At 38.0% G+C, this 16,188-nt stretch overlaps 1 protein-coding gene across 9 annotated transcripts in view; it reads right to left on the bottom strand.

The window, feature by feature from the left end:
- ANKIB1 (ankyrin repeat and IBR domain containing 1) overlaps positions 1–16,188 on the bottom strand; it is a 160,318-nt gene that overhangs the window by 95,391 nt on the left and 48,739 nt on the right. For all 9 annotated transcript variants that reach the window (XR_014815746.1, XM_084976961.1, XM_003130136.5 and 6 more), the window contains exon 3: positions 7,980–8,280. Coding sequence is in view for 8 of the 9 variants with exons in the window: in XM_084976961.1 (XP_084833087.1) it covers positions 7,980–8,280 (301 nt within the window). In the remaining variant the exon portion in view is untranslated. The remainder of the gene's footprint in view (positions 1–7,979; positions 8,281–16,188) is intronic.

The following is a 16,188-nucleotide window of genomic DNA, read 5'->3' as shown; positions in this document are numbered from 1 at the left end:
TGTTATAGTAAAAACGTTTTCAAATTGTTTAAGAATCATCTGGGTAGTCTGACAGTCATATTAGGATCTGGAGTGGGGATTAAATACATCCACTTTTTGAAGGTGATTCCACTGTAAGTCTCATAGACTACTGCTCTAAGCCAGGGAATCTCGAATTTTAATGTTAATATAAATCATCTTGGGATGCTTGTTAAGCTACAAATTCAGATTCAGTTGGTCTGGGATTCTGCATTTCCAACAAGTACCCAAATGACTGATGCCGGTACCAGTCTGAGAAGCACTGTCTTGGTAACAAGACTTTAAGAAACACTCCTTTAGAAGCACCCCTTTCAAATCTATTCTACATTAAAACCATCAGGCTAATCTTACTATATTTACTTTCATAATAGCACTTTGTCAATCAAAACATTTTAATGCCTCAATTTTCTATAAATAAATTTCAAATTCATGGCCTTAGCATTTAGTATTTTCTACTTCGGATGGTGTCTATCTTCATCTGTCTTATCAAACCTCTGCAAAATACCTCACTCTGCATATGCTTGAGACTTAGAACACTGTTTCTCAAACTACGACATATGCAAATGAAAAACCAGTAGAACTTGTTGGAGGATTCCTGGAGTCTACCCCTAGAGATTCTGATTTGGAATCCGGAAGTCTCATGGGCACGAGAATTTGTACTTATAAAAAGTACTCAGGAGTTACTGATGCTACAGATCTGTGGGCCATATTTTGAGTAGACTCCTCCAAATACTTAATCTGAAATCTTATCCACTCAAATATTACTACTCCCCAGGAAAACTTCTGGGATAAGTAAGAATAAAATGATCTATTTCTCTTGTGGTGCAGTGGATTAAAGGATCCAGCACTGTCACCACAGCAGCTTGGGTCATTGCAGTGGCATGGGTTTAATCCCTGGTCTGAGAACTTCAACATGCCACAGGTGTGGCCAAGAAAAAAAAAAAGATCTTTCTTTCCCTTCATCGTCTATAACAATTAATGCCTAAATAATTAATAATGCTCTTAGTATAATATTTTGGAGGTAATAATGAGATCACAACTTTTTTGATTAAAAATTAGAAAACTGAGGCACAAACAGGCAAAATCATTCAGTTGCTGAGCTGGGACTACAATTTCTGTATTCTTTTTATAGTATTAAAACTCCAGGTGCTAAAACCACAATACAATTAAGTAAAACTCTTCAGTATGACTTGTGAATGATTTTTATGGCTTTTCAATGAAGTGTGAAATGCTCTGACAGCTGCCAAAGTGTCAAATAGGCCCTGTGGCTGTAAAGGGAAGTGTGACTTACCACCTTTGGTTTTCTAATGACCTTTATTTTATCTCATAATAAGCAGCTAAACTTAAGGCTTTGATTAAGCAAGTAGGACAAGGGTGGATAGGAAATACATAACATAATACTCATTAAAAAATGCTTTTCACAATGTATCAAACACAACGACCGTCTGTTACATTAACCATTTCTTGAATCTCTATGACAGGTGAAACATCAATATACATAAAATGAGGCCTAATGACTAAGTCTGCTCTCAGGAAGCCTCCAAGGGGAGAAAAATCACTAAACTTTAATTGGGCCCTGTGCAGGATATAAGATGGTGGAGGAGGACTTGAGCTCACCTCTTCTGACAAAAACATCCAAATCACAACTAACTGCTAGATAATCATTGACAAAAAAGATTGGAACTGGAGTTCCCGTCGTGGCTCAGTGGTTAACGAATCTGACTAGGAATCATGAGGTTGACGGTCTGATGCCTGGCCTTGCTCAGTGCCTTAAGGATCCAGCGTTGCCGTGAGCTGTGGTGTAGGTTGCAGACACGGCTCGGATTCCGTGTTGCTGTGGCTCTGGCTTAGGCCGGTGGCTACAGCTCAGATTAGACCCCTAGCCTGGGAACCTCCATATGCCGCGAGAGTGGCCCAAGAAATGGCAAAAAGACCAAAAAGACCAAAAAAAAAAAAAAAATTGGAACCTACCAAAAAAGATATTCTACACCCAAAGACAAACAAGCAGCCACAACAAAATGGCAGGAGGGGCGCTTTCATGATACGATCAAATCCCATACCTGCCCAGGGAAGGGGTGGGGGTGGGGTGACCCACAAACTGGAAAATAATTACATTGCGGATATTCTTCTACCAGAGAGTTCTAAGCCCCATATCAGGCTCCCCAGCCTGGGGGTCTGACATTGGGAGGAGGAGCCCCCAGAGCATTTGGCTTTGAAGGTCAGCAGGGCTTGAATGTAAAAGCTTCAAAGGACTAAGGGAAACAGACACTCCACTCTTGGAGGGTGTACACAAGGTTTCACGAGCAATGGGACCCAGGCCAGAGAAGTGACTCCACAGGAAGTGAGCCAGACCTATCTGTAGTTACTGGAGGGTCTCCTGGGAGGTGGGGGTCAGCTGTGGCTCAGTACAGGGCAAGGACAACTGGTGGCAGAGGCCCCAGGTAATACTCATTGGCATGAGCTCTCCTATAGGCTCCAGTGCTGGGACACTTCAGACCAAACAACCAGTGGGGTGGGAACACAGCCCCACCTATCAGCAGACAGGCTGCCTAAATTCCTTCTGAGCCTAGAGCCACCTTGAAACACACCCCCTGATATGGCCCTGCCCAACAGAGGGACAAGACCCAGAGCCACCCACTAGTGGGCATGCACTAGTCCCTCCCACCAAAAAGCCTACATATGCCCATGACAAACCTCACCCACCAGGGGGCAGACCCTAGTCCCTCCCACCAGAGAGCCTACATACGCCCATGACAAATCTCACCCACCAGGGGCCAGACATTAGATGCAAGAGGGAATACAATCCTGCAGCCTGTGGAAGGAGACCACAAATACAAAAAGTCAGACAAAATGAGACAGCAGAGAAATATGTTTCAAATATAAGAAGAAAAATAACAGAATAATAGTGGGGGACTTTAACACTCTACTTGGATCAATGGACAAATCATCCAGGCATAAAATCAATAGGGAAACACAGGCCTTAAAGGACACACTATACTGGATAGACTTAACTGATATTTATAGAACATTCCATCCGAAAGCAGCAGAATACACATTCTTCTCAAGTGCATTTGGAACATTCCCTAGGGCAGATCATACACTAGGTCACAAAGCAAGCCTTGGTAAATTTAAGAAAACTGAAATTATATCAAGCATCTTTTCTGACCACAACACTTTGAGATTAGAAATCAACTACAAGAAAAAAAAAAAAACTGTAATTGGGCCTTGCTAATAGGGCTAACACATCATTCTCAAAGTCTAGCTCTATTCCAAAGTAGAAAAACAGAAACTCAGCCAACTAAAAAAAAGGTATTATTTACAGTCTTAAATTTTAAGATTCATGTTTCAATGGAGTTCTATTTTTCTGTGCTAGGCACACAAAACAGTATTTTTTAAGTTCTTTGTGGAGTTCTCTTGTGGCACAGTGGGTTAGGGATTTGGCATTGTCACTGCAACAGCTTGGGCAGCTGCTGTGGTGCAGGTCTGAGCTCTGGCTAGGGAAATTCTGCATGTCATGGGCCTGGCCAAAAAAAAAAAAAAAAAAACTTCTTTTATGCTTAAAGCATACAGGACTTGCTATGTATTGATAATGTTATTTTATGTATTTGAAGTTTCCACAGTGTGGCATATTCTTTGCTTTCCTCTCTCAATCTTGACATAATGTAGGGGTCCACTGCAAACTGAGGCCTGTGAGCCAAATCTAGCCTGCTGACTGTTCCTGTTTAGCCCACAAAGTAAAAAATGTTTTATATTTTTAAATAGTTGAAAAAAATCTAGACTATTTCACCACATGTGAAAATTATAAGGAATTTAAGCAGGAATGTCCATAAACAATGTTTTACTGGAACACTGCCAAGCTCATTTATATACTGTCTACGGCCACTTTCAGGCTAATGTGGCATAGTTGAGTAGTTGCCTAAAATATTTACTATTTAACCCTTCATGGAATAATTCTTTGAAATATGAAAAAAAACCCCAAAAAACTAGAATTAAAGGGGCTTTACAGTTTGCCTTAATGTTTTACATATAAGTGTTTTCAATTTTCAAACAATTGCAGCCCACTCCTCACTGTGTTACTTTTATCTAAGATAATTCTGAATGATTAATATTTGTGAAACTAGATTTTCCTACTTAAGGAAATTCTGAAAAATACAAAGTGAGGATTCAGTATAAGTACCTGTTGTTAGAAGGTGGCTAGTAGATATAAAAAGAAGGGGCTCGTCAAAAGAAGCAAGGAGGAGCTCTATTTTGCAAACGAGTAACCTGAGTTTGACACACAACACAAAACAAAACCAGTCCCAAGGTAAATCCAGGTATCAAGACTAGATATGAGAGTAATGGTACCATGATTAATAAGAACAAGACAGTCAAGAGGAGGAGCTAGTGAGCAGAGAAGACTGAGTATAGTTTTGGAAACACTGAATTTTGAGACTGTTGGAATGTCCATATGATGAAGTCAACTAGGTAGCAATATAGCATGAGAAACTTCAGGGCTAGATTTTTCACTGCAATACATTTAGCCACTGATACCTTCATACCTGCAAGTTTCCAAAAGAACTCTATGATTAAGAGGTTTTTATGCTATGTTCTGTGTATATATGTGTGTGTGTGTCTCCCTTTAGCTTACTATGGAACATGGTTATTACAAAGAAAAGGGGAAGTTTTAAACATTTCATTTCTATAGTTCAAAATGATCCATAAGAAAGTATGTGTTTAAATGCACATATGAAACTGTCAACTGTCGACTTTAATGTTATCCTTAAATAAGCAGAGACAAAAACATCTTCAACAACTAGAGACAGATTTCCAGAGATATAAGTCCTTAAGAATTAAAAAACAGCTTGGCCTTAACCATGGAATGAAATAGTATTATTATTATTATTTTTGGGTCTTTTCTAGGGCCGCAACTACAGCACATGGAGGTTCCCAGGCTAGGGGTCTAATTGGAGCTGTACCCTCTGGCCTACGCCAGAGCCACAGTAACGTGGGATCCAAGCCGCGTCTGCAACCTATACCTAAGCTCATGGCAACGCCAGATCCTTAACTCACTGAGCGAGGCCAGGGAGCTAACCCACAACCTCATGGTTCCTAGACGGATTCATTAACCACTGAGCCACGATGGGAACTCCTAAAACAATCAATTTAACCTTAAAGGCTAGACATTGAAAATGGGATATATTTTACTGCAATCATAGAGTAACAGAAAATTTGTGTTAAAAAGGGTCTTTTGAGATAACCATGAGAGGTTCCTCCAGATGGTTGGGACTGAAAATCTCAAAGAGTTTGAGTGACTCACTCAAGATTCTACAGATACTCACGGTGAGGACCAAGACTAGAAAGTAGGACTCCTTCCACCGCACTGGGATAGCTTTATGAAAAAATTATAAGTATCTGATAATACTCTTTTATTCAACCCAAACCCTTTATATCATGCTTGATATCAACGAGGACTATGAATGTTAGAAGACCTTATACAAACATGAAGACACCTGAGTACTAATAGTCTAAGAAGTACAGTTACATACTAGGTTATGCATTTCAATGTGTTTATTTTATGCACCAGTACTAGAAAACACAGTAAGACCTCTGGAAATTAGTTAATACATACTTCCCTAGGGCACTCTTCTGGTTTAATGAAAGAAAACATTATCGAAAGTCATTTAAGACCTAAGGGTAAGTATACGTGGGTAAGATAGCTTTATATGGGTAAAATGTTATGCTGAAATCTATTGACAACTAGAATAAATTCAACACAGGTATTTACAGGGTTCTATTTAAGGTCAAAGAGCTCCTCTGAATACAGAAAAATGAGAACATGCATTAAATGTTATGGTTCGTGTAATGTAATGCTGACAGATCAAACAGTTAAAACATATATACACATTCACAGCAAGCAAATCATCAGGGCTGCCAGATAGGTCAGAATAAACTTGGCACTAATTTCCTCCACTGAGCAAAAAACAGTGTTGCTAAAAACACCACATTCAGTATTTTAAAACAATTTAATAAGCATGCCATTATAAACATACGTCAAAATCAACAACTACTGAAGCATGCTTAAAGTGAATTTTTGGAAGCAAGACATTAAAGCAGCAATTTAAGAGCACTATTACTACTATCAAGAATAGGCTATTTTTGGAGTTCTCTAGTGCCTCAGCAGGTTAAGGTTCTGGCGTTATCGCTACTGTGGTTCTAGTTACAGCTGTGGTGCAGGTTTGGTCCCTGACCCAGGAACTTGCATACGCCACAGGCATGGGCCAAAAAAAGAAAAAAAGAATAAGCTATTTTCTACTCTCACTTGAGAAATATGATGCAGTTCCATCAACAATGATGATTCAATACAGCAGTGATTCTTTCCTAAGAGGTGGGCACAGAACAATACACAAAAAAGACTTATGTAAAAAGCCTCAGGAATTCTGCCAATAGCCTCCCTTCCGCTAAAATCCTAGGATATCCTTCCACAACACTGTGAATCAGTGTTAGAAAGCAAAGCTTAAAAACAGTTTCAAGTTAATGACTGTAAATAATTAACTAGTGGGTAAAGGTGACACAAACCCAAGAGATGAAATAACAAAGATTTTAAAAGAATAATAAGAATCACAAACAAAAGAAATAAATACAAGATCAGACTTGGAAGGGTTCTAAAAGTAAAAATAACTGACACTTCATATAAACTAAAGAAATCATAAATGGCTGTAAACAAGAGTAAGAAAATGAAAGATCTTCACAGTTTTGGATATACTTATCAATTTAGAAGTATAAAATTTATATATATGAATAAAATTAAGGAAATACTAAATTTTCAGATACACATATATATACATGTATATGTATATATGTATACACACACAACACACACACACACACACAAACACTTTTTTTGGCTGCCCCATGGCACATGGAGTTCCCAGGCTAGGGATCAGATCTGAGCTGCATTTGTGACCTAAGCTGCACTTGGGGCAACACCAGATCCTTAACCCATTGTACTGGCTGGGGATCAAACCTGCATTCCAGCACTCTCAAGACACTGCTGATCCCCTTGCGCCACAGTGGCAACTCCTCAGATGTATACTTTAATCTGATTAATATGTTTAATCTGGATCACTGCTTTTCCAATAAAGTCCTACATTTTTGGTAATGTGGACACTCTGATTCAATCTACAAATGTTCCTCACTGGAACTTAAATATATCTATACAAAAGAACTTCTAAGAGTTATGTATGGGTCGACATGTATGCAGCTGACAGAAACTTGTTTTGCTGTATGTATACTAATAATGATAGAATAAAGAATAGCCATTTCTTAGCTTAGTGAAGATCCTATACTATTGGCTGATTTCATCTAAGCCTATTGTGTTTTATATATATGTATATATATATATAAAACAGACCTTATATATGATATATATGGAAAAATTCAAATATAATATAGTATTCAGGAGTACTTTAATGCAGATTACATAGAAAAAAACACATTTTTAAAATATCAATGTTTTTAAAAGAACCCAATAAATGAATCCATTAATATTTATCCCTCACATAAGGAAGTGATCAGTTCTGGATAATACAGCTAAAGGTCCCACTTGCCAAGATTTGCCGCATGTACAAATTTTATAAATGGCTCCTAAAAATCAGCAAAAAAAACCCTGGAACATATCTCTACTACAACTATTACTCTCAATATGATAGTGTTTGTATGATGACTGCTATCTTCAGGGATGCTAGCAAATTTTTAATTGCTTCTAATTCCAATTTACTTCCAAGGATAAATGTTTGTGGGCTTGTTTTCCCTAAAACAAGGGGCTCCTTACTCTTTCAGAACCACAAAAGGGACAGAAATGACTAGTTAAATTAACTGTTAAGATAAGCAAAACAAACACTGATTATTATACATTACCAAGACACAGGTTTTATCATGAAGAATATTAAACACAGAACAACATAAAAAACCCAAAGTTTTACCTCTACACAGGTTTTCATCCCTGAGGCAGCAGCATAGTGCAGGGGTGTGTTCTTTTTGTTATCAACGGCATCAATAGCTGCTCTCTCATATTCTCCTTGGTCAAGTTTTGCTCCTTTCCATCTTAAAATCATCTGCAGACAATCTGCTCTTCTAAAATCATCTTCTGCAGGGCGTGCTAAGCGAGGATGAAGGGCTCCTTCAGATATCATAATTTGGGGTCCCATACACAACAAATGCATAGATGTTTCATTGTGCACATTCCGTTTATTTGGATTTCCATCTCTACCAAAAAGAAAAGTCCTAAAATGGTAAAGGAAAAAGACGAAAATCAATTTTTTCCTACCCTGAAATAATTCATAGAAGACATTTAAAAGGTAAACTCTACTTCTAAACTGTTAATCCAATTTTTATGGAAGCGCTGTTTCACAATAGGTTGAATGACTAATCCTTAGTTATAAAAAACTCTATTCCAGAACAATACTACTAAAAAAACTGTTGACTATCTTTATAGTATTTGCTAATAAAAGAGAGAAACAGGAAGGAAAAAGAAAGGGAAGGAAAGAGAAAATAAGAGAAGTGACCAAAAAAAGGAAGATGAGAAAAGGAAGGGGAGGTAGAAGGAAAGGAATGGAAAGGGCCACTTAAAGACTAATATATCACTTAACATAAATGCCTTAGGTACATTACTTACATACCATACCATTTTTTCCCTTTATTGCTCTGCTCTATTTTATTTTCCTTGAGTATATATTTACTTAATAAGGATAGTGACAATGTAATTGAAGCAAATAATACCTAAGTGTGGGAGTAAATGTTAAATCTAAGAGAACATATGCTTTATTCTTTCCAAGGCATATATCAATACAATATAATACTTTTTGAGGGGGGTAAGCTATGGTTAGTTCTAGAAGACCAAGATCTAATTCCAAGGTGGTAGCCTTTACCAATGATAGGTCTAGGTAAGCTGCCTCAAATACAGCCAAACCCAGATTTGAGGGTTGTGCCTAGCATCTACTACATTCCTAAGCTTGGGTTCATGGATTAATAGCTGAGCCAGTTTAGTGACTGTAGTAGAAATGGAAAATGAGTTGTAAAAAATCTTCTATAATATAGTCAGACTATATTTAACATAAACTATGAAATGGGCATATATCCATTTCATAGTGATGAAGATGAATCACATTTACTGAAGATGAGTCATATGTACTGTGGAGGGCTGTTATCATTTGCATTCCTGTATCTAAGTGCAGAAGAGCAATGGGAAAGGGGCAAGGCCAAACCCTCAATCCTAGTTACATCTGAATTGTTTTCAGGTTAGGACAGGAAAACAAGCAAACACACAAACACCCTGACCAAAAAGGAACTAGCATGGACTCTTTAATCTAAATGAGTTAGCTGGATGGAAAGCTCTTATGAGAAGAAGACTAAGATGTCCTAAGGTAGTAGAAGGTCCCATACAACTATCAAAACAACTCTGGAAATCTCCTGTTTCTATTATTCAAGATTCTAGACAGCTTACCAGTATAGCCCTTTGCAACTAGCCTATTAAGTATTAAGTGTCAACATTTATTTGAACTGTCCTGAAAGTAAGACATGAAATCTCTGAAGCAGGAACAAATGAAAATTACCTGCAAGGTCATGGATGCTAGTCAAATTCGTTTTTGCTAAGCCACGACGGGAACTCATTTTTTTAAAAAGAGTTTTCCTTTGGAGTTCCCATCGTGGCACAGTGGTTAGCAAATCCGACTAGGAATCATGAGGTTGCGGGTTCAATCCCTGGCCTTGCTCAGAGGGTTAAGGATCCAGCGTTGCCGTGAGCTGTAGTGCAGGTTGCAGATGTGGCTCAGATCCCGCGTTGCTGTGGCTCTGGCTTAGGCCAGTGGCTACAGCTCCAATTAGACCCCTAGCCTAGGAATCTCCACATGCCGCCTGAGCGTCCCCAGAAAAAGGCAAAAAGACAAACAAAACAAAACAAAAAGAGTTTTCCTCTAAGAGTTTATAGCATGCAGTCTTACATATGGGTCCTTAATTAATTTTGAGCTTATTTTTCTGTATGGTGCTAGGGTGTGTTCTAATTTCATTCTTTTACATATAGCTGTCCAGTTTTCCTAGCACCACTTAATGAAGAGACTGTCTTTTCTCCAGTGTATATTTCTGCCTCATTTTTCATACATTAGTTAGCCATAGGTGAGCAGGGTTTATTTCTGGGCTTTCTATCCTGTTGCTTTGATCTATACTTCTGTTTATGTGCCAGTACCATACCATTTTGATAACTGTAGCTTTGTAGTATAGTCTAAAATCAGAGTGTCTAATTCCTCCAGCTCTATTTTTTCCCCCTTCAGGATTGCTTTGGCTATTTTACAGGTCTTGATTTTGTATCCATTCAGCCAGTCTATATCTTTTGGTAGGAGCATTTAATCCATTTACATTTAATGGAATTACTGATATGTATGTTCTTATTTCCATTTTGTTAATTGTTTTGGGTTTTCTTTGGGGGGGTCTTTTTTCTTCTCTTCTCTTGTGGTTTGATGACTCTCTTTAGTGTTGTCTTTGGACTGCTTTTTCTTATTCATGTGTGTTTCTACTGTAGAGTTTTGGGTTGTGTTTACCATGAGGTTTTGATACAGGGGTGTGTACACACACACACACATACAAGACTGTTTTAAGTTACTGGTCTTTTAATTGTAAAGGCATCACCAGTACCCTGAATTTGTACCCTCCTCTTCTCAAGATTTCTGATTTTGTTAACATTATTTGTGTGTGGATGATTTCCTAACTTTACTATACATTTGCCTTTACTGGTGAGCCTTCTCATTTGTAATTTTCTTGTTGCAAGCCGTGGCCTTTTCCACCTAAAAAAAGTTCCTTTAGTATCTGTTGTAAAGCTAGTTTAGTGGTGCTGAATTCTCTTAGCTTTTGCTTGTTTGTAAAATTTTCGATATCTTCTTCAAATCTGAATGAGAACCATGATGGGTAGAGTATTCTTGGTTAGAGATTTTTCTTCCTTTCATCACTTTAAGTATATTCTGCCATTCCCTTCTAGCCTGCAGAGTTTCTGATGAAAAAAATCAGCTGATAACCTTATCAGGGTTCTCTTGAATGTTATCTGTTGCTTTTCCCTAACTGCTTTCAATATTTTCTCTTTAATTTTGGTCAATTTGATTAATTATGTGTCTCGGGGTGTTCCTCTTTGGGTTTATTTTACATGGTATTCTATGTGATTCCTGGATTTGAGTGAGTGATTCTTTTTCTCATATTAAGAAACTTTTCAGCTACTATCTCTTCAAACCTTTTCTCTGGCCCTTTCTCTCTTCTCCTTCTGGTACCACTGTAATGTGGACAATGGAGCAGTTAAAGTTGATCCTGAGTTCTCTTAGACTGTCTTCATTTCTTTTCATTTTGTTTTATTGTTCTGCATCAGAAATTTCCAAAAGTCTGTCTTCCACCTCACTCATTTGTTCTTCTGCTTCCTATATTCTTTCAGTTTTTTCTAGTGATTTTTTAATTTCAGTTACTATATTTTACATCTCTGCTTGCTTAATCTTTAAGTCTTCTATTTCTCTGTTCAATGTTTCTTGTAATTTATCAATCTTTAACTCCAGTTTTTTCCTCAAGATCTGGAATCATCTTTACTATCATTACTCTAAAGTCTTTTTCATGGAGATGGCTAATCTCCAGATCACTCAAAGTGATTTGGGGTTCTTTCATTTATATCATATTTCTCTGCCTTTTCATTTTAGGTAGATTTTTGTGTGGTCTCCTTTTTGCAGGCTATAGGGTTGAGACCTCTCTTGCTTATGTTGTCTGCCCCCTTGTGGGGGAAACTGATATTGGGGTTTGTTGCAGGGATCCTGATGGGAGGGACTGGACTGCCCACTGGTAGGTGGAGGTGAATCTTGTCCCTCTGGTAGGTGGGGCTTTGTCTCTGGGTGTGATTAGAGGCAGGGTGTCTGCCTAGGAGGACTTTAGGCAGCCTGTTTGCTGATGGGCATGGCTGGACTTTTCCAAAATGGCCACCTCCAGGAGAATTCATGATGATGATTATTATTCCTGAGACCTCTGTTTCCAATGTCTTTCCCCCACAGCAAGCCACAGCTGCCACTTGTTTTCCCAGGAAATCCAAGAACCACAGGTAGGTCTGAACCAGATTCTTACAGCATCTCTGCTTTGCCCTGGGACCCAGTACACATGAAAGCCTGTGTGCACCCTCCAAGAAAGGAGTCTCTGTTTCCCTCAATCTTATGGAACTCCAATGCACATGTCTCACTGGCCTTCAACACCAAATGCTCTAGGGGTTCCTCCTCCCAATGCCAGAGCCCCAGTGTGGGGCCCAAACGTGAGGTTCAGAACTCTCACTCCTAAGGGATAGCCTCTGAAATAGAGTTATTTTCCAATCTGTCGGTTGCCCACCTGGCAGGTATGGAATTGCTTATATTGCAAAAGTACCCTTCCTTCCATCTCGATGTGGTTTCTTCTTTGTCTTTGATTGTAGGATATCTTATTTGGTAGTTTCCAGTCTGTTTTGTTGATGGTGTTCGGCAGTTAGTTGTAATTTTGGTGTTTTCGTGACAGAGGGTGAGTTTATTAAGGCCTTCTATTCCACCATCTTAATCCTGTCTTGAGCACATCTACTCTTAAAGTCATTTATATTTCAATGGTTTCTACGAATACACTTTGTAAATTGTAAACTTTTATCAGAACCCAAATGCTAGACAGTGGTAAAAGGATCATGGAGTCTTTCAAAGGGCTTCTACTATTACTTCTGTGATAATTACTAATGCTCTATCACCCTATCTGACTTTTCATCTTGCCTCTAAACCATATTCTAATTTGTTATAGGCCCATTCTCTTATCTATTTCATCATCTTGTATTCCCCACCCCAAATAATAGTCTTATACTCCCAGTCACTAACATACACATAAACATTCAGTTCTTTTTAAATCTTCTCTTTCCTGCAACAATTATTTTTGAGCAGTAGTTTTTTGCCAGGTACTATTCTAAGAAGTTAGGCATACTGTTAAGAAAACAGATATATCTAAGTCCCTGCCCTTATGGGGTTTGCATACAAAGGGGGTTAAGAGAGGAAAACTGCATTTTGAGCCATTTAAAAGAACTTAATAACTCCTGCAATAAGTAAAAAACAAGAAACCACTGACTGGAACCTCTATTTTAATTCTCAAAGCTTGACATTAACATATGCTAAAGACATGGTCTAATAAAGATTTTTATATTTTATTTACAGGAAAATACAGGCCCTTTTCTTTCCAAATAAGCACAAGAAGCTTTCCTATAAAATCTAAGGAATAAGCACCATAATTCCTCATTTTATATATGACTTTCCTAAAAAACTACAACTGATGAATTGCAGATCCAAAATGGAAAATGCTGACTCCAAAGTTTAACAGTCTTTTTGCTACATTTAGTAACTATGAATATGGATTTAGTTTCCCACGAAAGAGGCACTGTGGTGTGATAATAATGTAAGTACACAGCGTTTAGGTTCAGAAAGATACAGATGCAAATTAGCTCAACTGTAAACTACTCTTCTTTTACTGTATTATTCTGCCTAAGAAGAGGAAAGTTATGTCTGCTGTTGCAGGTACTATAAAACAAAGGAAATGGGGATAAAATCAAGGCCTTTATTCTAAATAGGTACTGTACTTTATGGCTACTAAAGTATACTGTCCTTGGCTAGGTACATTCCTCTGTCTACCTATATATGGCATGTGTTAGGAATCCAGCCAAGCTAAGGCAGGATCTGTACTGATGTTAGCAGGTAGGTATGCCAGAATCTGGGTTAAGAATCTGGCATTGCTGGAGTTCCCATCGTGGCTCAGTGGTTAACGAGTCCAACTAGGAACCATGAGGTTGTGGGTTTGATCCCTGGCCTTGCTCAGTGGGTTAAGGATCTGGTGTTGCCGTGAGCTGTGGTGTAGGTAGCAGATGCAGCTCGGATCCTGCGTTGCTGTGGCTCTGGCGTAGGCCAGTAGCTGTGGCTCCTATGTGACCCCTAGCCTGGGAACCTCCAGATGCCGCGGGAGCGGCCCTAGAAATGGCAAAAAGACAAAAAGAATCTGGCATTGCTGTGAGCTGTGGAGTAGGTTGCAGACATAGCTTGGATCCCACAACGCTATGGCTGTGGCACAGGCTGGCAGCTGCAGCTCTAGATCCGACCCTTAGCTCGGGAATTTCCATAAAACAAAAAAGAATATATGGTCACCTTTTCTTTAGGTTTTTAAATATTCATTCAACAGAATAATAGCCATAGGATGGAAACAGATACGTTCTTTCTTATAGAAACTAAGAATAATGACCAGATAAGCAATTTTTAAACTTTTTGGTAGTATACTTTACAACTTTAGAAATTACTGAAGATTCCCAAGAGCCTTTGTTTATGTGAGTTATATACGATATTCATCATATAAAAATTAAAACAGAATTTTAAAATATTTTCTTCATTAAAAAACCATTACATATTAAACAATCCTAATATCTTAAAATGAAAAAAACTATATGTTTTAAAAAATTAAGTAAGAACAATGGTCTTAAATTAGTTTAAGTTTTACAGGTTTTCAATTTTTTTTTTTTGTCTTTTTTTTAGGGCTATACCTGTAGCATATGGAAGTTCCTGGGCTAGGGATCAAATCAGAGCTGCAGCTGCCAGCCTACACCACAGCCCCATCAATGCCAGATCCAAGCTTCATTTCCAACTTACACCGCAACTCACTGCTACGCTGAATCCTTAACCCACCAAGTGAGGCCAGGGATTGAACCCACATCCTCATGTTTACTAGTCAGGTTCGTTTCTGCTGAACCACAACAGGAACTCCTACAATTTCAACATCTGGCTAATAGAAGACAGATTCTCATGGCATTCAATCTGTTGTGATTATGTGTTGTTTAGTTCAAGTATGTGAAGAAAATTCAGTTTTATGTAGTTAGAAAAGGGGGAAGTATTTTATTTATTTACTTGTTCGTTTATTTATTTTTTAGGGCCACACATGAGGCATATGGAAGTTCCCAGGCTAGGGTTGAATTGGAGCTGTAGCTGCTGGCCTACTCCACAGGCCTACTCCACAGCCACAGCAACAAGTGATCCAAGCCACATCTGCGACTTACACAACCACTCACAGCAACGCCAGATTCCCAACCCACTTAGCGAGGCCAGGGATCGAACCTGCATCCTCATGGATACTAGTCGGGTTTGTTTCTGCTGCACCACCACAGGAACTCCGTGGGAGCATTTTAAAATAGCTTTTTCTGATAATTGTGAATATTCATATTTGACACTATACCAAAATTTAACAAGTGGCCCTTTCTTCAAGATTACTTACAATATAAAATCTGAAATCTCATGAATGAACTTTTGTACTCTGTTACATTAAAAATCCATTGTCTACCTGGCATTTTGAATAAATCTTTAAATCTTGCATAATTAAAAAAAATCCCAATCTGCTGAAAATTACTAATTCACTGAGTTATGTAGACCTTCTATATGCTGTCGCATTCAATATAAAATATTTTGAAAAACATTAGTTTTCATCACTGCCAATCTTATTCAGAAAAGTTCCTAAGTACTGGGAAGCTATCAAGCTGAAGCCAGGGAATATGTTTTCAAAATCCAAACATTCACTTGAAAGCTCAAATTTATCATTACCAACAAGTACTGTTAGTTTTTCCTTGAATTGATAGGCTCACTTATTTCACATATTATCAAGAAAATGTCAGCCAAGTATCCCAGTCTGAACAACCATCTTTTTTTGTTGTTGTTAGTTTAAAATGCTCTTTTATGAAAATATAAGTAATTCAACTCATACCTCAAACAAAAGCACAAGTGCTCTTCCTCAAAGCTATCATCATAGAGCAGCAGCAGTGCTTTCTACATTCTTCTCATTTGTCACATAGAATATTAAAAAGATGTGTATTAAAGGATGAGGACTAATTAAGATTAATTTTACTGCTTCAACAAGGACATTTTTAAGTGAAACTGGCTTTTGTTTTTTAAAAACTGAAAGTGCCTAGTAGAGAAAAATACAATGATTATTAGTAAGGTTTGATGCCACTGCCTTGATTCACCTAAAGGTGTCAGCAGTTTTATCCTCCATTTTTTGAACTAACACTGTAATGTCAACACAGTAAAAAATTAAATCTTAAAATTATTAGAAAAATAATTCTGACCTAATGTACCACCCTCTTGAAAGAGTCTC

This window comes from Sus scrofa, chromosome 9 (genome assembly GCF_054392235.1).
Source record: "Sus scrofa isolate SSC_HxYL_T2T_F1_AM1 chromosome 9, Sscrofa_HxYL_maternal_Yorkshire_Landrace_v2.0, whole genome shotgun sequence".
Classification (NCBI taxonomy): domain Eukaryota; kingdom Metazoa; phylum Chordata; class Mammalia; order Artiodactyla; family Suidae; genus Sus; species Sus scrofa.
The sequence above is the reverse complement of the archived record's forward strand: the minus strand, read 5'-3'. Positions and strand labels throughout refer to the sequence as shown.